At 41.9% G+C, this 27,297-nt stretch overlaps 1 protein-coding gene across 1 annotated transcript in view; it reads right to left on the reverse strand.

Moving 5' to 3' along the window:
* The window catches only part of akap12b (A kinase (PRKA) anchor protein 12b), a 115,754-nt gene extending 99,179 nt beyond the window's left edge, over nt 1-16,575 (reverse strand). Inside the window, exon 1 of the mRNA XM_061900546.1 lies at nt 16,277-16,575. Within this exon, the coding sequence (XP_061756530.1) occupies nt 16,277-16,426 (150 nt within the window). The 5' untranslated portion in view covers nt 16,427-16,575. The remainder of the gene's footprint in view (nt 1-16,276) is intronic.
* Between the last annotated feature and the right edge of the window lie 10,722 nt (nt 16,576-27,297).

The following is a 27,297-nucleotide window of genomic DNA, read 5'->3' on the forward strand; positions in this document are numbered from 1 at the left end:
GAGATATGCTTCTCCTCAGCATGGCAGGTTCCTGTGGCAACAGTCTGCCTCCAAACGTCGCGGTCTTTTGCTGCTTCCTCCCAGTTGTTGTGGTCGATGTCTGCCAGTTTCATGTCATGTTTGCACACGTCCTTGAAACGCAGTCGAGGGCGACCAAGGGGTCTGGAGCCTGTTGACAATTCGCCGTAAAGGACAGCTCTGGGGAGCCGGCTGGGGTCCATCCTGTGGACATGGCCAAGCCTTCTCAGGCGGCGTTGGCTGAGCATGGTGAACAGGCTGGTGGAGTGCGCACGATCTAGGACTTCCATCTTGGGAACTTTGTCCTGCCATGAGATTCCCAGGATGCGGCGAAGACAGCGCAGGTGGAAGCTGTTTAGCTGTTTCTCATGTCTGGTGTAGGTGGTCCAGGCCTCGCTGCCATACATCAGTGTGCTAATGACGCAGGCTTGGTAGACCTGGAGTTTAGTGCGCGTGGATAGCTGGTTGTTCGACCATACTCTTTTGGACAGCCTGGCCATCACTGTGGCGGCTCTCGCAAGCTGGATGGAACGTTCTGTGTCAAGTGACAAGTCACTGGAGATTGCGGATCCAAGGTATGTAAAGGTGTTGACATATTCCAGAGTCTGATTGTCGACGGAGATGGAGAGTGGAGTTTCAGCATCTTGGCCCATGACATTTGTCTTCTTTAGATTGATGGTGACACCAAACTCTTTACAGGCAGATGAAAGCCTGTCCATCAGCCTCTTGAGCCCGGACTCGGTGTGGGATGCTAGAGCTGCATCATCAGCAAAAAGCATTTCCCTCAGGAAGACACTGGTTCACCTTGGTCTTGGAGCGCAAACGGGCAAGGTTGAAAAGTTTCCCATCGGCTCTCGTGTGTAGGAGGACACCTTCAGAACATGTGCCGAAAGCAGTAGACAGAACGAGGGAGAAGAAAATTCCAAAGAGGGTTGGCGCAAGAACGCAGCCCTGTTTTACGCCGCTGCGGATTGGAAAGGCCTCTGATGTTCCTCCTTCCCAGCAGACGGAACCCTGTGTGTTTTCGTGGAATGATCTTATGATGGCGAGGAGTTTTGGGGGGCAGCCAATCTTTGCAAGCAGCTTGAAAAGACCATCTCTGCTGACAAGGTCGAATGCTTTAGTGAGATCAACAAAGGCGAGATATAAGGGTTTCCTCTGTTTCCGGCACTTCTCCTGCAGCTGCCGAAGGGTGAAAATCATGTCCACTGTGGATCTTGCTGCCCTGAAGCCACATTGTGACTCAGGGTAGACACGTTCTGCAAGGAGGTGGAGTCTAGCAAGGGCGACACGAGCAAAGACTTTCCCCACGATGCCGCAGGGAGATGCCGCGGTAATTATTACAGTCACTGCGGTCCCCCTTGTTCTTATACAGTGTGACAATCTTGAAGTCACGCAGATCCTGGGGGACGGCTCCATCCTTCCAACAGAGGCAGAGGAGATCGTGAAGGTGCGGCAGTAACGACGGTTTCCCAAGTTTTATGACATCAGGTGTTATCCCGTCAGCACCTGGGGCCTTGCCGCATGAAAGGTTATCAATAGCTTTGCTGAGCTCTTCCTGCGTGGGTTCTTTGTCCAGTTCCATCATAACAGGCAGGTTTGCAACTCCATTCAGACCCGCCTCTGACACAATGCTCTCCATGGCATATAACTCCATATAGTGTTCGGCCCATCTTTCCATCTGCTTATTGCGGTCAGTGATCACTTCACCAGTCTTGGCTTTCAGCGGTGCTGTTTTCTTGATGGACGGGCTTGTTGTTCTTAAACGGGCTTGTTGTTCTTAAACTGTTGGAGAATTTACTCACGCATTTGAACGAACAAACATAACAAACGTCAGGTATATTGTATTTGCAGTCTATTCAATTGATGCAAATCATTGTATTCTGTTTTTAGCTCGGTTGGTAGAGTGGCCGTGCCAGCAACTTGAGGGTTGCAGGTTCGATTCCCACTTGTGCCATCCTAGTTACTGCCGTTGTGTCCTTGGGCAAGACACTTTACCCACCTGCTCCCAGTGCCACCCACACTGGTTTAAAAGTAACTTAGATATTGGGTGTCACTATGTAAAGCGCTTTGAGTCACTTGAGAAAAGCGCTATATAAATATAATTCACTTCACTTCACATGTGCAATTTACATAATGAGCCAACTTCACTGGTTTTGGGTTTTGTAATTTAAAAAAATTCAAATGCTTGAAATAAACTATGCAAGTACAGCCGATTATGCATTACCCCATTAAATATGTCATAAATTTGATTTGATCGTTACTACCACTATTTATTAATGATAACTACTAGGTTTGCGGTCTCATCCGCGGAGTCCGCGGATAAACCGCATATCGGGCGGGTGACATAATGAAAAAATCGATTTTAAATAGATTCGGGCGGGTGGCGTTTGAACCATTCGGAAATATTTAATATACATGGTTCAGGGATCGGCAAACTTTAACACCCCCCCGTGTGTCGGAAACGTGGGCAGGGTTGGGGGCGCGGGGGTGTAAAATATAGTCAGGAAGAGTCATGGATGCAAAGGATTTTGGGTATTTGTTGTGTTGCGTTTATGTTGTGTTACTGTGAGGATGTTCTCCCGAAATGTGTTTGTCATTCTTGTTTGGTGTGGCTTCACAATGTGGCGCATATTAGTAAGCGTGTTAAAGTTGATCATATCACAACCATCAGTGTAATCTGTATCACCCAGTATGCCTTGCAATCTTGCACGTGTATCTGCGGAAGTCACATACAACATGTTATTGAACTGGCAAGCAGTTAGTACATGTTGTAGAAGGCGACAAAGGTAATGGATTCATTGCACGCCCTTATTCTCGTTATCTGGTTGAGCACCAGAAAATATTTGTGAGAATGGTTGCAGTTCCCATGGTCTTCTTTACTCTGTGAAATGGGTGAAAATAGCACTTTGAGTGGTAAAGGTTGCCGACCCCTGATATATAAAAACGGGCGGATGGCGGGCGGTTGCAGTTTTGATAAAATGTTGGTGCGGGTGGATGACCAGTTTAGTGATGCGGTTGTGGATGATATAATTGCCTATCCGCGCATCTCTAATAACTACCCATCCATTTATCAATGTTCTGCCGCTTGTCACACCTTTTAAGATAGGAATAACTAGAAAGACTTGATAAAGCCCTTGGTACTACCTTAGATGTGCCTTACGATTTGTGTGATTGCTCTGAGTCCTCCCACCAGATGTTAATGATAACTACCACCTTTTATAAAAGACTCAAAATAATCCACTAAGTCAAAGCCCATGGTATATCCACTCAAGCATATTAGATTGCATGGAGGCTACAATCACATGAGGATAACTAAAGAGAGAGATGAACGTTTGTCCAACAGACAGTCAATAAATATTCTTCTCACTTGACAGAGGAATTCAAGCCTTGCTTCAACACTGCCGCTGCTGCGCCCTCCTCATTAATGCCACCTCAAACGCCCTCCAAAAGTTTGATTACAAGTTGTAAGAAGGCTTTGGATTACACAAGCCTGTCAATACCAGCAACATCACATGGTGCAGTCATGCTTTGCCATAATGGTTGTCATACGCATAGCGTGTACTGAGCAGTACACAGGAAGTGGTCAATTAGAAGAAATCAGCTGCCGAGGGGGGAGGACACATTAAAGGCCTACTGAAACCCACTACTACCGACCACGCAGTCTGATAGTTTATATATCAATGATGAAATATTAACATTGCAACACATGCCAGTAACGGCCTTTTTAGTTTACTAAATTGCAATTTTAAATTTCCCACGGAGTTTCTAATTGAAAACGTCGCGGAATGATGACGCGTGCGCGTGACGTCACGGACTGTCAGGACATATTAGCGCAGCACCATTTGCGGCTAAAAGTCGTCTTTTTTCATCGCGCAATTAAACAGTATTCCGGACATCTGTGTTGCTGAATCTTTTGCAATTTGTTCAATTAATAATGGAGAAGTCAAAGTAGAAAGATGGAGTTGGGAAGCTTTAGCCTTTAGCCACACAAACACGGTGGTTGCTTGTTTAAAATTCCCGGAGGTGAAGCTTTCCTATGGATCAGAGCAGTCAAGGGAACATGGTTCCCGACCACTTGTCAAACGGCAGGTTTCGGTGAGAAAATTGTGTTAAAAAGTCGCCTCTTACCGGACATATGTGGAGTTTGCGCCGTTTTTGTATCTGCCGTCGACTTCCCTCAGAGACTGGCCTAAAGACACCCGTGGACACACCCCTCTGACTATCAGGTACTATTTAATCTCACTAAAACACTAGCAACACAATAGAAAGATAAGGGATTTCCCAGAATTATCCTAGTAAATGTGTCTAAAAACATCTAAATCTGTCCCAATGCAATCGCCTTTTTTTTTAAACTTTATTTTTTTATTTTCTTTTTTCTAGTCCTTCGCTATCAATATCATCATCCACAAATCTTTCATCCTCGCTCAAATTAATGGGGAAATTGTTGTTTTCTCGGTCCGAATAAATCTTGCTGCTGGAGGCTCCCATTATAAACAATGTGAGGACGTGAGTAGCCCTCACACGGGTGACGTCATCGTCTGCGACTTCCGGTACAGACAAGGCTTCTTTATCAGCACCAAAAGTTGCAAACTTTATCGTGGATGTTCTTTACCAAATCCTTTCAGCAAAAATATGGCAATATCGCGAAATGATCAAGTATGACACATAGAATGGACCTGCTATCCCTGTTTAAATAAGAAAATCTCATTTCAGTAGGCCTTTAACATGGCAGAAACTAGCGAGACAAACAATAACAAACCCTCTGGTGGTTAGTGCAGTGTAGCATGTGTTCCGTCTCATCTAATGTTGCTCCTAACTTTGGTGCACTTCTGCGGACAAATAGGGACACAGCTTAGTTTAAACCGGGGGTCGGCAACGTACGGCTTTCCAGCAGCAAGTGGCTCCCTGGAGCTTTTTCTAAAACGTATGAAAATGGAAAAAAGATGAAGAAAAAAAAAGTATTTGTTTTAATATGGTTTCTGTAGGAGGACAAACATGACACAAACCTTCCCAATTGTTAGAAATCCTACTGTTTATATTAAAAATGCTTCACTAATGAGAGTATTTGGCGCGCACAATTTTTTCCTGATTTTGGCAGTCCTTGAACGCACCGTAGTTTGTTTGCATGTACAACTTTCCTTGATGCTGCCACAGAAAGACGTGTTTTACACCACTCCTACGTTGTCTCATTTTGTTCACCAAACATCTTATGCTGTGCGTGAATCCACCAAACTGAGCTTTGTTGATGTTATTGACTTGTGTGGAGTGCTAATCAGACTCACACTATATTGTCAAAAGCATTTGGCCACCCATTAAAATGATCAGAAGCAGGTGTCCTAATCACTTGGCCCGGCCACAGGTGTATCAAATCAAGCACTTAGGCATGGAGACTGTTTCTACAAACATTTGTGAAAGAATGGGCCGCTCTCAGTGATTTCCAGCGTGGAACTGTCATAGGATGCCACCTGTGCAACAAATGCAGTCGTAAAATGTCCTCGCCCCTAAATATTCCAAAGTCTACTGTCGCCTTTATTATAAGAAAATGGAAAAGTTTGGGAACAACGGCAACTCAGGCACCAAGTGGTAGACCACGTAAACTGACAGAGAGGGGTCAACGGAGGAATTATGGTGTGGGGTTGTTTTTCAGGATTAGGGCTTGGCCCCTTAGTTCCAGTGAAATGAGCTCTGTATGCTCCATGATACCAAAACCTTTTGAAGTGAAGTGAAGTGAATTATATTCATATAGCACTTTTTCTAGTGACTCAAAGTGCTTTACATAGTGAAACCCAATATCTAAGTTACATTTAAACTAAATTAAAATGTTGGACAATTCCACGTTCCTAACTTTGTGGGAACAGTTTGGAGCGGGCCCCTTCCTTTTCCAACATGACTTTGCACCATTGCAAAAAAGCAAGGGCCATAAAGGCATGGATGACAGAGTCTGATGTAGATGAACTTGACTGGCCTGCACAGAGTCCTGACCTGAACCCAATAGAGCACTTTTGGGATGAATTAGAACGGAGACTGAGAGCCAGGCCTTCTCGACCAACATCAATGTATGATTTTACCAATGCGCTTTTGGAAGAATGCTGGAAAATTCTTATAAACACACTCTGCAACCTTGTTGGCCTTCCGAGCCTTTCGAGAAGAGTTGAAGCTGCAAAAGGTGGACCGACATCATATTGAACGCTATGGGTTAGGAATGAGATGGAACTTCAAGTTCATATGTGAGTCAAGGCAGGTGGCCAAATACTTTTGGCAATATAGTGTATTTGGTCACTGCATGTCTGCAAGATAATCGCTGCTAACATGCTATTTATGCTTGCTGTATGCACATAATGCACCATTAAAATACTCAATACATCAATTTTTTTACCACTTGTCCCGTTCGGGGTCACAGGGGGTGCTGGAGTCTATCTCAGCTGCATTCGGGCGGAAGGCGGGGCACTCCCTGGACAAGTCGCCACCTCAATGTTGTCAAAATGTGTAGAATAAATATTACAATATCAACATTTCTGTCAACGAAGATTTGCATCAACCTGCGACACAGTCATTTTGATAGTTGACTAATATAGCCAATATAGACACATCATGTATTGCCTTCATTTTAACACTTATACATTTACATTTTTTGCGGCTACAGACAGATTTTTATTTATTAATTTTTGGTCCAATATGGCTCTTTCAACAATTTGGGTTGCCGACCCCTGGTTTATAATAAGGTATGTAACTTTATATATATATATATATATATATATATATATATATATATATATATATATATATATATATATATATATATATATATATATATATATATATATATTTATATATATATATACATGTGTGTGTGTTTGTACAAACAGGGTGTGTGTGATGCGTCAGTGCAGTAGCACTGCGTAGAAGTCCTTGTAGTTAGCGCATGTTGCATTTTGCATGTTGCATGTTGCATGCTGCTTCTGCCTGCTACTTTCTGCTTTCAGCTACTGCCACCGGCTAGCCCTCCTTACGGCGGGTGAAAAGAGAAGCCGAGCGCATAAGCCTCCTCTTGCCGGTACACAGCCTCTCCACCACCAAGACTCCTACAGTGCCTCCTTGCGGCCACACACGGTAACTGGGACTTCGCAGTCTCAGGCCAAACTGTAGGGGATCTCGGAGCAGCAGTGGGCCCCAGAGGCGAGGTGTGCAGGCCCACCGGTGTGCGGACACGCCCTGGCATCCGCCAACCACTGCCCCATCTATGGGTTAAATAGTTGTCATCCCTCCCCTCCCCCACCCGCTGCCTTGTGGTACCTTTGGGAGAAGGAAAGGCTACGGGAGAAAACCCAGACAGAAAATCAGGAGTGGAGCCCCTGAGGCGACTGGGTGTCATTGCTGACCCCGTGCCGGCAGCTCCTGCAGCCAAGCCGATGCCAGATGTATTGCCTTGCTTTCCTCTGGGCCACATCGACACGGCCGAGAGGGGGATCTTGATGTCTGGGTAACTCAAGATCTCCATACTTTTCTGCCCAGGCTTGCGCCACGGAGAGGTCACTCCAGCCTCCCCCCAAAAGGGAGGAAACAACACGGAAGCTGGCAGTCTTAAGTTCCACTCGATTGGCGGGTGGGAGGAATCATTGACTAATGATTTGGCCACCGCCCGCCTCAAGCCGGGCAGCCCCCGGTCAATTAGGTGCCAACCTGCCAGAGCTGGCGGGGAATGGGGTAAAGCACGACTAGCAAACGTCAACAAATGCACCAAAGATGATCAGAAAAAAAGCGAAAACTGTGAAAAAACTGTGAGAAAGAAAACGAAGATACCAGCTCTTCGAGTATCAAGCTGGTATGTCAGAACAATGCGCACAGGGCTCTTGGACAGCCTTGATCTCATTGGCGACTCGCGCAAGACCGCTATCATTGACCGTGAGCTCCACCGACTCAATGTCGACATTGCTGCGCTCCAAGAGACACGTCTTGCTGACTTTGGCTCTCTGAAGGAAAAGCACTATACTTTCTTCTGGCAGGGAAAGAGTGCAGAGGAAACTCGGGAATATGGTGTGGGATTTGCAGTGAATAACACTCTGCTTCCCATGATGGACCCACCGACAGGAGGGTCTGAGCGGATCCTTGTAATCCGCCTTTCTACCAGCAGCGGACCAGCAAACCTGTTGTGTGCTTATGCCCCGACCCTCTACTCACCACCAGAGTCAAAAGACAAGTCCTACGAGGAGCTCGACGCGGCTGTCAACACCTTCCCGAAAAATTAGCATCTGCTACTTCTGGGAGACTTCAATGCCAGGGTAGGTGCTGACCACAAATCCTGGCTCGACTGCCTTGGTCACTTTGGAGTGGGTAGTATGAACGAGCCACAAGCTCTGCATCACGAACACCTTCTTCCAGACTAAGCCTCTGCACCGGGTATCCTGGAGACACCCCAGATCTAAACATTGGCACCAGCTCGACCTCATCATCACGAGACGAGAGGCCCTTAACGGCGTGCTTCTCACAAGGACGTTTCACAGTGCTGACTGCGACACGGACCATTCACTAGTACTCAGCAAGGTCAAGCTACGACCAAAACCGATCTATCACACCAAGCAGAAGGCCCGTCCACGCATCAATGCCAGCCGTTATACCAACCCTGCTGTCACACAACGCTTCCTCACCTCCCTTGACCAAGCACTCTGTGGACCATCAATCAGGCAAACTGCTGTGGACAAATGGAATTGCTTGCGGGATACCATCTACGACCAAGCCATTGCAACATACGGGAAGAGAACGAGAAGAAATGCAGACTGGTTTGAGGCTAGTGCTGCTGTGATGGAGCCAGTTATAGAGGCAAAGCGTACCGCTTTCCTCAAGCACAAGGGACACCCCTCACAGAGGAACCTTGACGCCTTGAGAAGGGCCAAGAGCGAAGCCCAGCGAATGGCGCGTAGCTGTGCCGACAACTACTGGCTCGAGCTCTCCTCAAACATACAAAGGGCGTCAGACACGGGAGATATCAAGGGCATGTATGAGGGGATAAAGCAAGAAATTTAAAATTGCAATTTAGTAAACTAAAAAGGCCGTTACTGGCATGTGTTGCAATGTTAATATTTCATCATTGATATATAAACTATCAGACTGCGTGGTCGGTAGTAGTGGGTTTCAGTAGGCCTTTAATGTGTCCTCCCCCCTCGGCAGCTGATTTCTTCTAATTGACCACTTCCTGTGTACTGCTCAGTACACGCTATGCGTATGACAACCATTATGGCAAAGCATGACTGCACCATGTGATGTTGCTGGTATTGACAGGCTTGTGTAATCCAAAGCCTTCTTACAACTTGTAATCAAACTTTTGGAGGGCGTTTGAGGTGGCATTAATGAGGAGGGCGCAGCAGCGGCAGTGTTGAAGCAAGGCTTGAATTCCTCTGTCAAGTGAGAAGAATATTTATTGACTGTCTGTTGGACAAACGTTCATCTCTCTCTTTAGTTATCCTCATGTGATTGTAGCCTCCATGCAATCTAATATGCTTGAGTGGATATACCATGGGCTTTGACTTAGTGGATTATTTTGAGTCTTTTATAAAAGGTGGTAGTTATCATTAACATCTGGTGGGAGGACTCAGAGCAATCACACAAATCGTAAGGCACATCTAAGGTAGTACCAAGGGCTTTATCAAGTCTTTCTAGTTATTCCTATCTTAAAAGGTGTGACAAGCGGCAGAACATTGATAAATGGATGGGTAGTTATTAGAGATGCGCGGATAGGCAATTATATCATCCACAACCGCATCACTAAACTGGTCATCCACCCGCACCAACATTTTATCAAAACTGCAACCGCCCGCCATCCGCCCGTTTTTATATATCAGGGGTCGGCAACCTTTACCACTCAAAGTGCTATTTTCACCCATTTCACAGAGTAAAGAAGACCATGGGAACTGCAACCATTCTCACAAATATTTTCTGGTGCTCAACCAGATAACGAGAATAAGGGCGTGCAATGAAGCCATTACCTTTGTCGCCTTCTACAACATGTACTAACTGCTTGCCAGTTCAATAACATGTTGTATGTGACTTCCGCAGATACACGTGCAAGATTGCAAGGCATACTGGGTGATACAGATTACACTGAAGGTTGTGATATGATCAACTTTAACACGCTTACTAATATGCGCCACATTGTGAAGCCACACCAAACAAGAATGACAAACACATTTCGGGAGAACATCCTCACAGTAACACAACATAAACGCAACACAACAAATACCCAAAATCCTTTGCATCCATGACTATTCCTGACTATATTTTACACCCCCGCGCCCCCAACCCTGCCCACGTTTCCGACACACGGGGGGGTGTTAAAGTTTGCCGATCCCTGAACCATGTATATTAAATATTTCCGAATGGTTCAAACGCCACCCGCCCGAATCTATTTAAAATCGATTTTTTCATTATGTCACCCGCCCGATATGCGGTTTATCCGCGGACTCCGCGGATGAGACCGCAAACCTAGTAGTTATCATTAATAAATAGTGGTAGTAACGATCAAATCAAATTTATGACATATTTAATGGGGTAATGCATAATCGGCTGTACTTGCGTAGTTTATTTCAAGCATTTGAATTTTTTTAAATTACAAAACCCAAAACCAGTGAAGTTGGCTCATTATGTAAATTGCACATGTGAAGTGAAGTGAATTATATTTATATAGCGCTTTTCTCAAGTGACTCAAAGCGCTTTACATAGTGACACCCAATATCTAAGTTACATTTAAACCAGTGTGGGTGGCACTGGGAGCAGGTGGGTAAAGTGTCTTGCCCAAGGACACAACGGCAGTAACTAGGATGGCACAAGCGGGAATCGAACCTGCAACCCTCAAGTTGCTGGCACGGCCACTCTACCAACCGAGCTAAAAACAGAATACAATGATTTGCATCAATTGAATAGACTGCAAATACAATATACCTGACGTTTGTTATGTTTGTTCGTTCAAATGCGTGAGTAAATTCTCCAACAGTTTAAGAACAACATTTCTCAATGAGCTATTGCAAGGAATTTAGAGATTTCACCATCTACAGTCTGTAATATTGTCAAAAGGTTCAGAGAATCTAGAGAAACCACTGCATGTAACATTGAATGCCCGTGACCTTCGATCCCTCAAAAAGCGACATCATTGTGTAAAGGATATCACCACATGGGGTCAGGAACACCTCAGACAACCACTGTCAGTAACTACAGTTTGTCGTTACATCTGCAAGTGCAAGGTAAAAATCTACTATGTAAAGCGAAAGACATTTATCAACAACACCCAGAAACGCTGCAGGATTCGCTGGGCACAAGCACATCTAAGATGGACTGATGCAAAGTACTAAAGTGTTCTGTGGTCTGACGAGTCCATATTTCAAATTGTTTTTGGAAACTGTGGACGTCGTGTCCTCCGCACCAAAGAGGAAAAGAACAATGCGGATTGTTATAGGCGCAAAATTCCAAAGCCAGCATCTGTGATGGTACAGTATGGATGTGTATTAGTGCCCAAGGCATGGGTAACTTACACATCTGTGAAGGCACCATTAATGTGGAAAAGTACATAAAGGGTTTGGAACAACATATGGTGCCATCAAAGCAAAGTTATCATGGACGCCCCTGCTTATTTCAGCAAGACAATGCCAAGCCACATGTTACAGCAGAGTGGCTACATAGTAAAAGAGTGTGGGTACTAGACTGGCCTGCCTGTAGTCCAGACCTGTCTTCCATTGAAAATGTGTGGCGCAATATGAAGCCTAAAATACCATAACCTGGACCCGGACTGTTGAACAACTTAAGCTGTACATCAAGCAAGAATGGGAAAGAATTCCAACTGGAAAGCTTCAAAAATTGGTGTCCTCAGTTCCCAAACGTTTACTGAGTGTTGTTAAAAGGAAAAGCCATGTAACACAGTGGTAAAAAAAATGCCCCTGTGCCATCTTTTTTGCAATGTGTTGCTGCCATTGAATTCTAAGTTAATGCCATCCCATCCATCCATTTTCTACCGCTTATTCCCTTTCGGGGTCGCGGGGGGCGCTGGCGCCTATCTCAGCTACAATCGGGCGGAAGGCAGGGTACACCCTGGACAAGTCGCCACCTCATCGCAGTCTAAGTTAATGATTATTTGTAAAACATTTTTTTTAATTTCTCAGTTCGAACATTAAATATCGTATCTTTGAAGTCTATTCAATTAAATATATAATGAAAAAAAATTGCAAATCATTGTATTCTGTTTTTATGTACAAATTACACAATGTGCTTACTTCACTGGTTTTGGGTTTTGTATAAAGTGTGGCAGATAACATCAATTAATGGCGGGAGGAACAATCACATCAATTGTTTAACACATTTAATGGGCTCAAGCATGAGCGAACATAATGTGGGATTTACCATTCAGGGAATTTTTTTTCATGCCCTTGATTTTATTTCAATGATAAAATGTGGCTAATGGTCTAATGTCTAATGTGGTTGAATGTTCTAATGCATGAGGGATCATTGTGGATCATTTTGAGTGTTTTTATGACAGTCACAGTTATCAATTATACATTTTGGAAGGAGCAATCAAATCAAGTGTACTAAACATCTAATGTGTTCGGGTGGGAGAGATCATACCGTGGGCTTTACTGTACCTTTGTGTAATATTTAAGTCTTTCTATTTTATTCAAACATGAAAGTTGCTGGTTGTCATTAACAAATGACGGGAGTATTAATTGTATTAATTGTATGGGACGTCTAATGTGCTCTGGCATGATAGAACGTACTGTGGGTTTATAGGACTTGTGGACTATTTCAAGTCTTTATATTACAAAAGTTGCCGGTTATCGTTGATAATTGGAAGACGCAGCCTTTACACACATGCACCTTTATTACTGATAAATGGCAGGAGGATCCTTTGCAATAAATACAGGTCTATAATACACATCTTTCTACTTATTTCTTAATGAAGGACCTTTTAGATAACTAGTAGGAGGAGTAATTGCATCTATGCACAAATTTGGGTATGAGTATCGACTTTGTGGATTATTTGAAGTGTAGTTTGTTTCATCATTAATAACTGGTTAGAGCAGTGATTGTGTGTGTGTGTGTGTGTACATATATATATATATATATATATATATATGTATATATACATACATACCCAACATCAATCTCTAAAGGATATACCACATGGGCTCAGGAACACTTCAGAAAACCACTGTCACTAAATACAGTTCGTCGCTACATCTGTAAGTGCAAGTTAAAGCTCTACTATGAAAAGTGAAAGCCATTTATCAACAACATCCAGAAACGCCACCGTTTCTCTGTGCCCGAGATCATCTAAGATGGACTGATGCAAAGTGGAAAAGTGTTCTGTGGTCTGACGAGTCCACATTTCAAATTGTTTTTGGAAATATTCGACATCATGTCATTCGGACCTTAGGGGAAGCGAACCATCCAGACTGTTATTAGTGCCCAAGGCATGGGTAACTTACACATCTGTGAAGGCACCATTAATGCTAAAAGGTACATACAGGTTTTGGAACAACATATGCTGCCATCTAAGCGCCGTCTTTTTCATGAACGCTCCTGCTTATTTCAGCAAGACAATGCCAAGCCACATTCAGCACGTGTTACAACTGCGTGGCTTCGTAAAAAAAGAGCGCGGGTACTTTCCTGGCACGCCTGCAGTCCAGACCTGTCACCCATCGAAAATGTGTGGCGCATTATGAAGCGTAAAATACGACAGCGGAGACCCCGGACTGCTGAACGACTGAAGCTCTACATAAAACAAGAATGGGAAAGATTTGACTTTCTTCAACAATTAATTTCCTCAGTTCCCAAACGTTTGAGTGTTGTTAAAAGAAAAGGTGATGTAACACAGTGGTGAACATGCCCTTTCCCAACTACTTTGTTCTAAGTTAACTATTATTTGCAAAAGAAAAAAAAAAAAAGTTCATGAGTTTGAACATCAGATATCTTGTCTTTGTAGTGCATTCAACTGAATATGGGTTGAAAAAGATTTGCAAATCATTGTATTTCGTTTATATTTACATCTAACACAATTTCCCAACTCATATGGAAACGGGGTTTGTATATATATATTGTACATATACATATATATATATATATATTCCTCGCACACTAATTGACTGAAGAAGAGCGCAATTTACCGATTATGTCACATTATTGATGGAAAAACGCATTTTTCGACAATATAATTTGATTAGAAAGGACAAAAAATAAATACAATAATCAATATATATATACACACATATATATATAAAAATATAATATATAGATATATGTAATGTATAATATACATATATATTATATATATATATATATATATATATATATATTATCTTGGGACTTCCCGCGAGCCGGATTCGTAGTTTGGGGACCCCTGTATTATGTGAGCCTGTCCTCTCTTAAAGTTACTTGGTCATGTCGCTCTTGGAAGATTCCAAAAAGAACAATAACAATTTTGTGATATCACGTCCCACCGGGATGGTCCTGATGATTAAATCCCCAACTTAAAATATGTGTTCTAGGGTTTGCTTCATGTTGAAAGAAGAAGTGATGTAAGTGAGTAATGCCAATACATTTTATCCTGACACGACCACATGTGGCAACCACATCCAATATTTTGTCCTAACCCTTCTAGAAGAGACAAAAAAAGTGTGACGCATTAACCGAGGGCCCATAGAAAACGTCATTAAGTCCAATAGAATATATGAGGCGTGAACACAGCAGCTGGTAGAAACATACAGAGTCATTAGCAGCCGCTTTACAAATATTCCTTCACACAACACTGACTAATTTACACCCAGGTAATAGTGCTGAGTCATGCACTTTTCATCACATGACGGCTGCTGCACCATCACAGCAAATCCAGTCTGCTACAAGAGCTATTGTTTATATTGAGTTAAGGGGACACGAGAAGAAGAAAAAAATCTCTCAGTTTGAGCTAAAAACAAACTGCACAGCGCTGAGAGGCTGCAGGTTAATTATTCAACAGCCTTTATAACATTCTGACGTCAAGAGGTAAAAATACTTGATGTCAAACAGGAAAGAAGTGCTTCACACAGCATACAACCTCAGTCATATTGAGTTGGGAGGTTTTTGACCAAACAGAGTTTGGACATTAAAGTATCAATATGGGCCGTGGATAATAATGTTTGTCCATCTTCTTTATTGTAATGATTAACACATGTTTATTATCATTATGCATTATGAGTATTTTTTTTAAAACAATTCCTCCAAGGAACTAACAGGCCATCTGCTTCAGCACCACAGTATTATGATTAAGTCAGATATATAAAATTATATTGAGAAAATTATACAAAATAATACAAATAAAAAGGGATATAAATTTGTTTTTTAATAAGTACACATCAAAACAGAAACTACATAAGAAGGTTAAAACAAATAAATGTGTGAATAAAAAATGTTTATATATATATATATATATATATATATATATATATATATATATATATATATATATATATATATATATATATATATGTATATATATATATATATATATATATATGTATATATATATATATATATATATATATATATATATATATATATATATAAAATACAATAAAGAATAAAATAATTTACTTTTATTTTTCTGTATTTGAATTTTTTTGTTTTGTTTTTTTGGAGGGGGGGGGCAAAAAGTGTATTTTCTCAGTGCCTGTGTTATGATTTCATTATCAAATGAATAAATAAATATTTTAAGAATAATATATATATAAATTATTTGTATTTTCTCTGATAACACTGTTTGTTCATCACCCCTTCCCCCATGTTACTAAAATCCCTGCATCATTCGTTCATAAATTTAATTTAAAAATTAGAAGTATTTTGAAGTATTTCAAAATGAAAGCACACGATACTTTCCCATACCCTTAATTATTGGAGCAATCAATATTAGATTAATGGAAATCTTATTTTTTTGCAGTACACAATTATGAAAGTATATTCCAAAGCTGTGCAATTAGTCAGGTGCCTCCATATCATTGGCAGTGCCAGGCTTATGTAACATTGTGATGTTTTATCTGAAAATAATAACGTCATTTGGTTTTAGGAAGGCGTAGAAAAAGGACTTGTTGTCGGTGTTATAAATCTGCTTTATTACTGCGGGACATTGCCACTCTAAATCATTACTCAGCAAAAAAAAAAAAAACGGCATCAACATTCCATGCACGTATCGCAAGTGCGAGGCGATAAAAAGATGCTTTTTAAAAAGAGAACTCAAAATAAAAGATACCGTGTTATCGAGGACGCCTCCTCCTCCTCCTCCCTCTTCCTGGAGCACCTTCACCTCCGCGCCCAGCTCCCCGGCTGTGGGTGACGCTGAGGCCGAGGTAGCCTCCTCCACGCTCGGGGCGTCCTGCTGCGCTGAGCTCTCTGCTCCCATGGCCGAGCGACGGTGCCTGGAGTGCGGCTTGCCTGTGGAGATCGGGTCGGTATCCGGCCAATGCACTAATGAAAGCCTCTTCAAGTGGCTGCGAGCTGGCTGAGGTGCTGCACAGGGTGTGTGCGTGTGTGCATGTGTGTGTGCGTGTGTGTGTGCGTGTGTGTGTGTGTGTGTGTGCGTGTGACCTCTGGGAGTGATGAAGAGAGAGACAACCCCCCCTCCTCCCCCTCAGCATCACATGGGGATCCACGCCTTGCAGCATCAGTGAGGTGATGATGAAGGACACACAATTCGGTACATCTACACCATTAAAAAAAAATTGCAATCCATTTGAGGAGCGGTTTTGAGAATAATAATGCTGCAGTATTGAAAGAAATGTGCGTTGATTTAAAGTAAATTTGATTACATACCGTATCTCCTTGAATTGCCGCAGGGCATATAGTATGCGCCTGCCTTGAATTACTGCCGGGTCAAACTCGCTTCGCAAAATAATTAGCGCATGCTTAGTATTACCGCCTGGTCAAACTTGTGACGTCACGAGTGACACTTCCCCTGTCATCATTTTCAAAATGGAGGAGGCTGATTTCAATACTGGTAATTTGAAATCGCATAAAGCATGGGTGTCAAACTCTTGCCCGCGGGCCAAATTTGGCCAGCCGTGTAATTTCATTTGGCCCTTGAGGCAATATCAAATTAACATTAAAGCTGGCCCGCCGGTATTGTACAGGGGCGGTGCCGCTGTAACACCGCATTCACCGCTAATACTCATACTTGCCAACCCTCCCGATTTTCCGGGAGACTCCCGAAAAACATTCTCCCGGACAACAATATTGGGGGCGTGCCTTAAAGGCACTGCCTTTAGCGCCCTCTACAACCTGTCGTCACGTCCGCTTTTCCTCCATACTAACAGCGTGCCAGGCCAGTTACATAATATATGCAGCTTCTACACACAGGTATGTGAATGCAAGCATACTTGGTCAACAGCCATACAGGTCACAATGAGGGTGGCTGTTTAAACAACTTTAACACTTTTAGAAATATGCGCCACACTGTGAACCCGCACCAAACAAGAATGACAAACACATTTCGTGAGAACATCCGCACCGTAACACAACATAAACACAACATAAACACAACAGAACAAATACCCAGAACCTCTTGCAGCAATACGCTACAATACAACCCCCCCTTATTTATTTTCAAATTTATTAGCCTGTGGAAAAAGTTAATGTTGATATTTACCTCAGAAGGCTGCAAATAGAAAAGAGGCATTACATTTTTTATTAAAATTTTATTCAATATGCCATTGATGTTTTTTCTTTTGTTTTTTGAAAGTTGATTTTGCACTATTGAGTTATATTAGCGTTGCTTGTTCCATATTCAGTGTTAAAGCAAATCAGTGTAGCAAACTGTGCAATAATTATTGATATTTTTTAAATTATTATTATCATTATTATTATTATTATTATTATTTGAAACTTGATTTTGCATGTCACTATAAATTTATATAAGCCTTACTTGTTTAATATTTAATGCAAAACATGTTTGGGTCCCTATTAAAAGGGTCATTTGTTCAACCTTGGCCCGCGGCTTTATTCTGTTTAAAATGTTAGCCCACTCTGTATTTGACTTTGTCACCCCTGGCATAAAGGGAAGAAGATTAAGAGCTAATCAGTAGGATTTAAAGGCCTACTGAAATGAGATTTTCTTATTTAAACGGGGATAGCAGGTCCATTCTATGTGTCATACTTGATCATTTCGCGATATTGCCATATTTTTGCTGAAAAGATTTAGTAGAGAACATCCACGATAAAGTTCGCAACTTTTGGTGCTAAGACAAAAGCCTTGCCTGTACCGGAAGTCGCAGATGATGACGTCACATGTTGATGGCTCATCACATCTTCACATTGTTTTTAATGGGAGCCTCCACCAAAACAGCTATTCGGGCTGAGAAAACAACAATTTCCCCATTAATTTGAGCGAGGATGAAAGATTCGTGTTTGAGGATATTGATAGCGACAGACTAGAAAAAAAAAATAGTTAAAAAAAAAACGCGATTGCATTGGGACGGATTCAGATGTTTTTAGACACATTTACTAGGATAATTCTGGGAAATCCCTTATCTTTCTATTGTGTTGCTAGTGTTTTAGTGAGTTTAACAGTCCCTGATAGTCGGAGGGTCGTGTCCACGGGTGTCTTGACGCAGCTAGTGTCTCAGGGAAGTCGACGGCAGCTTTATGGGCGGCACAAGCTCAGCTATTCTCCGGTAAGAAGCGACTTTTTACCACAATTTTCTCACCAAAACCTGCTGGTTGACATTCGGTTGGGAATCCATGTTCACTATGATCCATAGTAAAGTTTCACCTATGTGAATTTTAAACAAGGAATCACAGGGTGTTTGTGTGGCTAAAGGCTAAAGCTTTCTAACTCCATCTTTCTACTTTGACTTCTCCAATATTAATTGAACAAAGTGCAAAGGATCACAGATCTCCAAAATACTGTGTAATTATGGGGTTATAACAGATGACTTTCAGCTGTGTTTGTGTGCAGCGCTCATATTCCGAACATTCCGTGACGTCACGCGTACACGTCATCATTACGCAACGTTTTCAAGAAAAAACTCCCGGGAAATTTAAAATTGCAATTAAGTAAACTAAAAAGGCCTGTGGAGGTTTTTCTCTTCCCCTCCGGGTTCCAGCGGAGCACTGTGACCACAACACCTGAGACATTCGTCTTTAACAGGAAAGTTATGATTTTTTTCGTTTATATTCGTTTCAAAAGTCTGTTTTTTTGCTCTAAGCAATCTGGTTTGTTTTATCAAAATTTCCTCGTTGCCTTTCGGCAATCTAGTCTTTATGTTCAAAGTTCCTTTGTTGCTTTTCAGCCTCTCGGTCTCCTCTGTTCCCAAGAAGAACCCCCTCTCATGGTCTCCGGCTCTGCTAATAAAGGGAACAGGTGATTAGATAACTCATTCCAGCTGAGATTATCCACTCACCTGTTGGCTGCTTCATGGACGGCCCTGCACACACCCCGCCCGCAGGGAACACGCGACCACGCCCCTCCACAGGCCGTATTGGCATGTGTTGCAATATTATTTCATCATTGATATATAAACTATCAGACTGCGTGGTGGGTAGTAGTGGGTTTCGGTAGGCCTTTAAGGTCCAAGCTTACATCACACTCAAATTTTTACTGCATACCTTTGGTAAGTGCCGGAGTGAGAAGAGGTTTCAAAATAATTAGCGCATGCTTACTTTTACCGCATGCCTTTGGTAAACGCAGGAGTGAGAAGAGGTTTTAAATTAATTAGCGCCCCGGCGGCAATTCCAGGAAATACAGTATATTAAAAACAGCGGTCACATTTACTGCTAATTCAATATCACACCTTGTCGGTCACACAATAGCCATACGGACTCTTGATAGTTCAGATCCGAATGCAAAATAATGAGCATGCAAATAAAGACTAATGCACGCTCTCCTATATGGCAGTTAAAATAGACCTTGAAACACTGCCTGTGCAGTTTAAAATGGTTCAGGGTGGCCACAGAAGGACATAAAATAGATTATTTCATTAGGTCCTACTGATGGATCCGGCAACACCGCTTTTCGAAATCACGTAACCGATCATGAGCTGTGTCGCACTGACGTCTGTACGCCAAACTGTGGTTATAAGGAAGCTAAATCTGTCAACGAGATGCTGCTGCCAACAGAATCGCCGCACTTCTGTCGTTGGTCATTTGTAATTTATCGTCGTCTGAGATCATTTTTGCCGGGTGGGAATATTTTGATCATATATCGGAAAAAAAAGTATTTGTGTTCATTTTCTTGTCGTTTCGTCCTGTTTTCTCAAAGTTTCCAGCATTGTCGTGGACGATTGTAGTTGTTCGTGCTGAGTTCCTTAGGGCACTTGTTCGAACCCATTACCTTTTTACCATGAATTGATTAACGAGGACCCCGACTTAAACAAGTTGAAAAACGTATTTGGGTGTTACCATTTAGTGGTCAATTGTACGGAATATGTACTGTACTGTGCAATCTACTAATAAAAGTTTCAACCAATCAGAGCGCATGTAAAAAAATAAAAAAAATAAAAAAAATTCCCAGTCCACAAGTATCCTCATTCACAACACGTTCTCTTAGATTTCCATGCTATGATACATGTTCACATTATTTATTGACTGTATCTAAAAAAGATACAAATATATTTTTATTTAAATGAAGATATTAAATAATCCTAAATGAAATACAATGACCTGGTTTATATTATTGTATATACTAGGTCATAAAATCAGTGTCAGTTGAGTCGGTCCATAGGTTGCCTGTAAGTATTTTTAATGTCCAGCAGATGTCAGTATTTAGTGACACAGTATTGACACAGTATCAATACAGTTTTGCAATGTGTCAAAAGGCTACATGACGCCTCATCAACCCATCACTGTTAGGTCCTATTTTCGTAACGTGGATTATGGTATGGTTGGTTTTCCCGGAATGCAAATGAACTGGATTGGACATGGTGAGAAGGTAAATACATGATTTATTAATACTATAAAAAGTGAAAACAAAAGGCGCGCATCAGGTGGAGACAAAAACTTGGCTAAGGAGACAAAAGGCACTTTGACGTAAACTTAAAGACATAAAACAAGACACTAACTTTGGCTTAAATAAACAAAACTTACTTGCGGTGACGTGAGCAGGGCAGCATGAACTATGACATGAAACAGGCATGAAACAGAGTGATCATAAACAGGGTGATGATGCCAGAACGACCAACTGAAAAACCAAGCTTAAATATGATTGAAACAGGTGCGTGAGTCCAACACGTGAGACACGTGAAACTAATGGGTCGCCATTGTGACAAAACAAGGGTGGTGAAAAAACAGGAACTAATGGAGTCTTGAAGTAACAGAACATAACTAAATAAAACATGATCACAAGACATGAAACATATGGGAAAAACTGTACTGGATATTTTTTTCCCACAATGGACAAACAAATATCAATTGTGGTCAACCTCTATAAACAACATTCTAATCAGTATTACAAGTGAAAAAAAGTCAACTAGTCCACACTGGAATACATCCATCATGGCATGATCATGCTGGATACATCATCATATACACGTTTCTTTAACATACCTAATAAAGTCAATTAATCAAAGTTTATTTATATAGGCCTTAATTCCAAGTGTCTCTAAGGCAGTGGTTCTTAACCTTGTTGCAGGTACTGAACCCCACCAGTTTCATATGCACATTCACCTGTCAGGCTTGCCACTGATAGTTTGTTTGTGTTTTAGTTTTTCCTCTGTGTGTTTAGTATTTCCTGTCCTTAGTTCCTGTCTAGTGCTCTTATTTTGTCAGCTTCCTGTCCTGTTCCCTGAGCGTTGTGTTCCTCCTCAGCTGCGGCTGATTGGCACCTGGCCACACCCGTTGCCAATCAGCCCGCTCCTATTTGTACCTGTTTTGTCGTGTGTCAGTGGCTGGATCATTGTATTGTCGTTGCCACATGTCACTCTTGTCGTGCTACCTGTCGTGTTGTTTTGTTACAGGTACTACCTGTCGTGCTACATTTTGTCCTGGCCGTCGTAGCGGTAAGCTGTTTCTGTTAGCATTAACCATTTCCAGTTTTTCCTGTTTGCTACCCGCTAGCTTCCACGCTAGGTCCTTTTTTTGTTTCTTTCTAGCTTCTATGCTAAAGACCCTTAGTTTGTTATTCCGCCCGTGTGCGCGCTTTTTGTTTGTTTTTGTTCTATTATTTAAATTAAATCATGTTTTCCCATTCAATGCCTGCCTCCTTCTCTGCATCATGGGGTTCATCAACTAATAACTCTGACAACACCAAACCTTTCTTTAGTGAAAAATACATTTTAATTTTTTTTTACATATTCAAGAAAAAGCTATATGGTTGTTGTTTTTTTTACTGGTGCATATAATGAACCATGCATGAACATCACCTTGTTCAAAGAACAAAACCAACAGGGAAATAAACATAATGACAACATAAAGGAAGTAGTTGAAAGCTTTAATAACTACTTTGTAAATACTGTAAATACTGATTTTATTCACCCATTCATTCTTTCATTCTCAAAATAATCTTACTTATCTCATCGTATGGAATAAAACTTACTTCACCAATTATTTATTTTTATTGTGATTACTTATGGAGTATATTCTGAATACATTGAGAACAGGAAGTGAACAAAAGTTTTAGCAACTGTTATGTAAAAGAAAAGGGGTAGGATTAAATAAACTCTGCTTCTTCCTACTCCTTTTCGAACATGTTGAAAAGAGAAACTGGAAATTGTGATGTATCATGTTGTATGCATGCATGTTCCAAATAAACTAAAACTCAAAACCAGTGCATGAACTCACAACAAATTACACACCTTACACACGTTACCATGAATTGATTAACGTGGACCCCGATTGAAACAAGTTGCAAAACTTATTCGGGTGTTACCATTTAGTGGTCAATTGTACGGAATATGTACTGTACTGTGTAAACTGTACTGTTTCATATTATGTATTCTCTTCCTTTGCAATCTGCTAGTAAAAGTTTCAAATTGATCAATCAAACAACCTGCAAATCAGAGGGAACATTGTTTGGGGGTATCAATAATACGCTGATAGGGAGAACTTTTAATTGACACGATAAGTCGGATGTGTCTTTACCTCCATGGTGGAGGCTCCGCCGAACCCCTGAGGCCGACTCACCGAACCCCTAGGGTTTGATTGAACCCAGGTTAAGAACCACTGCTCTAAGGGCTGCACAAGCCACAGCGATATCCTCGGCTCAGATCCCACATCAGGGCAAGAAAAAACTCAACCCAAAGGGACCGCAGATGTGGGAACCCCCGCTGGGTGACCGGAGAAATGGATGGCGAGTGGATACAGTTACCAATGTGAGAGTCCAGTCCATAGTGGGGCCAGAGGGGTCCTCTTGCACGTAGACACATTGTGGCGCAGAGACGTCACCAACTGATGCATAAGGAGTGGTCAGCCCCGGGTCTGGACATCATGTGAAAGTCCAGTCCATTGGGAAGCCATCAGGGGATCATCTTGCATGTAGACACGTCACAGCGCAGAAACGTCACCGACTGATGCAAAGAGGAGTGGTCCATCATGGGTCCTGACTTTGAACAACTATCCGTGGAGGCTGATTGTTGGTCACCTGATATCCTATCCACGCAGGACATGGGGGGGCAGAGCAGAAAAGAGACGGCAGATCAACTGTTCTAAGAGGAGTTGATTTAAAGCATATAAGTGAGTGTTAAGATGGGACTTGAATGTTTCTACGAGGTAACATCTATAACTGTTACCGGGAGGGCATTCCAGAATACTGGAGCCCGAATAGAAAACACTCTACAACATGCAGACTTTTTTTGGGCTGTGGGAATCACTAATACGTCAAAGTTCTTTGAACGCATTTTTCTGGCTGAGACATATGGTACAATACAATCAGCAAGACAGGATTGAGCTAGACCCTTTGGTATTTTATACGCAAGTAGTAAAACCTTAAAGTCGTATCTCAAGTGCACAGGAAGCCAGTGCAGGTGAGCCAGTATAGGCGTAATATGATCAAACTTTCTTGTTCTTGTCAAAAGTCTAGAAGCCACATTTTGTACCAACTGTAATCTTTTAATGCTGGACATGGGGAGACCCGAAAATAATACGTTACCGTAATCGAGACGAGATGTAATGAACGTAGAATAATGATCTCAGCGTCGGTGGTGGACAAAATGGTAAGAATTTTAGCGATATTACGGAGATGAAAGAAGGCCATTTTAGTAACACTTTTAATGTGTGACTCAAATGAGAGAGTTGGGTCAAAGATAATACCCAGATTCTTACAAAGTCACTTTGTGTAATTGTTTGTTTGTCAAATTTTAAGGTGGTATTATCAAGAAAGTGTCGGTGTCTAGCAGGACCGATAATCAGCATTTACGTTTTCTTAGTGTTGAATTGCAAAAAGTTAGCAGACATCCATTGTTTAATTTAATTAAGACACGCCTCTAGCTGACTACAATCCGGCATGTTGGTCAGCTTTAGGGGCATGTAGAGTTGGGTGTCATCAGCATAACAGTGAAAGCTAACACCGTATTTGCGTATGATGTCACCTAGCAGCAGCGTGTAGATGCTGAAGAGTGCAGGGACAAAAACCAAACCCTGTGGAACTCCGGACGTTACCTTAACATACTACGAGGTCACACTGTTATGGGAGACGCACTGTATCCTGTCAGTAAGATCGGAGTCAAACCGAGAAAAGGCTAAGCCTGACGTACCAATACGTGTTTTGATATGTTCTAATACAATGTTATGATTGACGGTATCGAAAGCAGCGCTAAGATCGAGGAGCAGCAACATAGATGACACATCACAATCCATCGTTAGCAACATACCATCCATCCATCCATTTTCTACCGCTTATTCCCTTTCGGGGTCGCGGAGGGCGCTGGCGCCTCCGCGACCCCGTTAGTCATTTTTGCGAGGGCTGTCTCCGTAGAGAGATTTGCCCTGAAACCGGACTGAAAAGGTTCACAGAGATTGTTAGACGCCAAGTGTGGATTTAGCTGCAGTGCAACAATTTTTTCGAGGATTTTCAAGATAAAGGGAAGGTGTGACACTGGCCGGTTGTTTACCATGAGGTCAGGATCGAGGTTAGGTTTTTTGAGCAGAGGATGAATATTCCCGCTTGAAACCAAACCACCGCCAGACATTGGACCCCATGCTGTTTTTCTTGGGAATTAATTCTTCCTTCATTTGTTACCAGATTCGCACCTTCTCTGTTTCGTATTACCACCCGCACCCTTAGCACCACAGCTATTGTTACCATGTGGCTACATCTCTGTTCTGCGGGAGCATGTGACTCTGTGAGAAAGAGCGACAACAAAGAGAGGGAAACGCATGTAGTGTAATGCCCGCAGCTAAAGCAACTGCGTGAGAACGTATACCCGAGTATCACGATATAGTCATTTTCTATATCACACAGAGACAAACACGCGATATATCGATATATCGCCTAGCCCTAGTAGAAGCTATCTTATCTCTTTCCGTAGTTAGTTTTAACAACTAATAACGAAACATGTCGATGTGTTACTACGATAGTGAAAGAGTTCCTCACTGTTCACTCTTACAATAATAATTTTGCTACAGATTGGTTATTATACAGGTTACAAAACGAAAATGAAGTATTGTTGAGGGTTTTTGGATGCATTTTTAAAGTGATTTAACGGTATAATGATTTGCTCCCATTATCTGCATTGCTTGGCAACCAGAACGAGATGATTTCTACAAGTTACAGTTGTGATCAAAATTATTCAACCCCCTCACAATTTTGGTGTTTCAGCAAGTTGGACATTTATTCCGTATTTTGTTCATAGTCATATCAAATAAAGATGTGTCAAATAGACAAATGCAACTTAAATTGTAACACTGTATTTTACAAAATACCAAAAAAGGACATTTTTCTTAATATCTCATTGACAAAATTATTCAACCCCCTAGTTACATGCATCTTTAGTACTTAGTAGAACAACCTTTGGCAGTAATTACATCCTTCAAACGTGATACATAACCGGACACAAGCTTCTTGCAACCATCTACAGGTATTTTAGCCCATTCCTCTTGGGGAAAGGCCTCCAGTTCATTCATATTCTTGGGCTTGCGTGTTGCAACTGCCTTCTTCAAGTCCCACCACGGCTTTTCTATAGGATTTAGGTCTGGTGACTGTGAAGGCCACTCCACAGTCTTCCAGCCCTTCTTCTGCAACCACTCTGATGTTGATTTGGAGGTATGCTTGGGATCTTTGTCCTGTTGGAAGGTCCAACGTCTCCCAAGCCTCAGCTTCGTCACTGACTTCATGACATTTGCAGCTAATATATCCTGGTAGGAAATAGAATTCATAATGCCTTGAACGCGCTGGAAATTCCCGGTACCTGAGGCAGAGCAACAGCCCCAGAGCATGGTTGACCCCCCACCATGCTTAACAGTAGGCAAGGTGTTCTCCTCGTTGTAAGCTTCATTTTTTCTCCTCCAGACATAACGTTGATTGATAGGCCCAAAGAGTTCCACTTTTGTCTCATCACTCCATGAAACAGTTTCCCAAAACCTTTGGGGTTTGTCCAGATGATTTTTGGCATACTAGAGTCTATTTTCCTGTGCCTGGTAGTCAGAAGCGTGGTGCGCCTTTGAGTTCTGGCATGGAGGCCTTCATCTCGTAGTGCGCGCCTTATTGTCTGGGACGAAACCTGCGTTCCCCCCTCTGCAATGTCCTGTTGTAGTTCCTCAGCTGTTACCCGGGGGGTTTTCACCACTGTACGCTTCAAATACTGGACAGCAGTTGCACACAGCATCCTCTTTCTACCACACCCAGGTAGTTTCCACTGTGCCTTTTAGCTTTAAACTTGCGAATTATGCTCCCAACTGTGTCTCTTGGAATGTGTAATGTCTTTGCTATTTTCTTATATCCATATCCTTTCTTATGAAAAGAAATGACCTCCTTTTTTGACTTCTTTGACCACTCCCTGGACTTCACCATGTTGCAAATACACCATTGACTATCTACAAGAAGCCTAGCGTCACAGTCTTTTTCAATCAGTTTAATTGTTGCTCGTTATGGTTCTAATCACATCTACAGGTGTTTTCAACACCTGATTGAAAATACCTTATTCAAATTTTGGTTCTTAAGAATTATGATCTTCAAGCGGTTGAATAATTTTGTCAATGAGATATTATGAGAAATGACACTGGTATGTTACAAAATATAATATTGTAATTCAAGTTGCATTTGTCTATTTAATGCATCTTTTTTGGATATGACTATAAACAAAATACGGAATAAATGTCCAACTTGCTAAAACACCAAAATTGTGTGGT

The sequence above is a fragment of the Nerophis ophidion genome, linkage group LG05 (assembly GCF_033978795.1).
Source record: "Nerophis ophidion isolate RoL-2023_Sa linkage group LG05, RoL_Noph_v1.0, whole genome shotgun sequence".
NCBI classification, from domain to species: domain Eukaryota; kingdom Metazoa; phylum Chordata; class Actinopteri; order Syngnathiformes; family Syngnathidae; genus Nerophis; species Nerophis ophidion.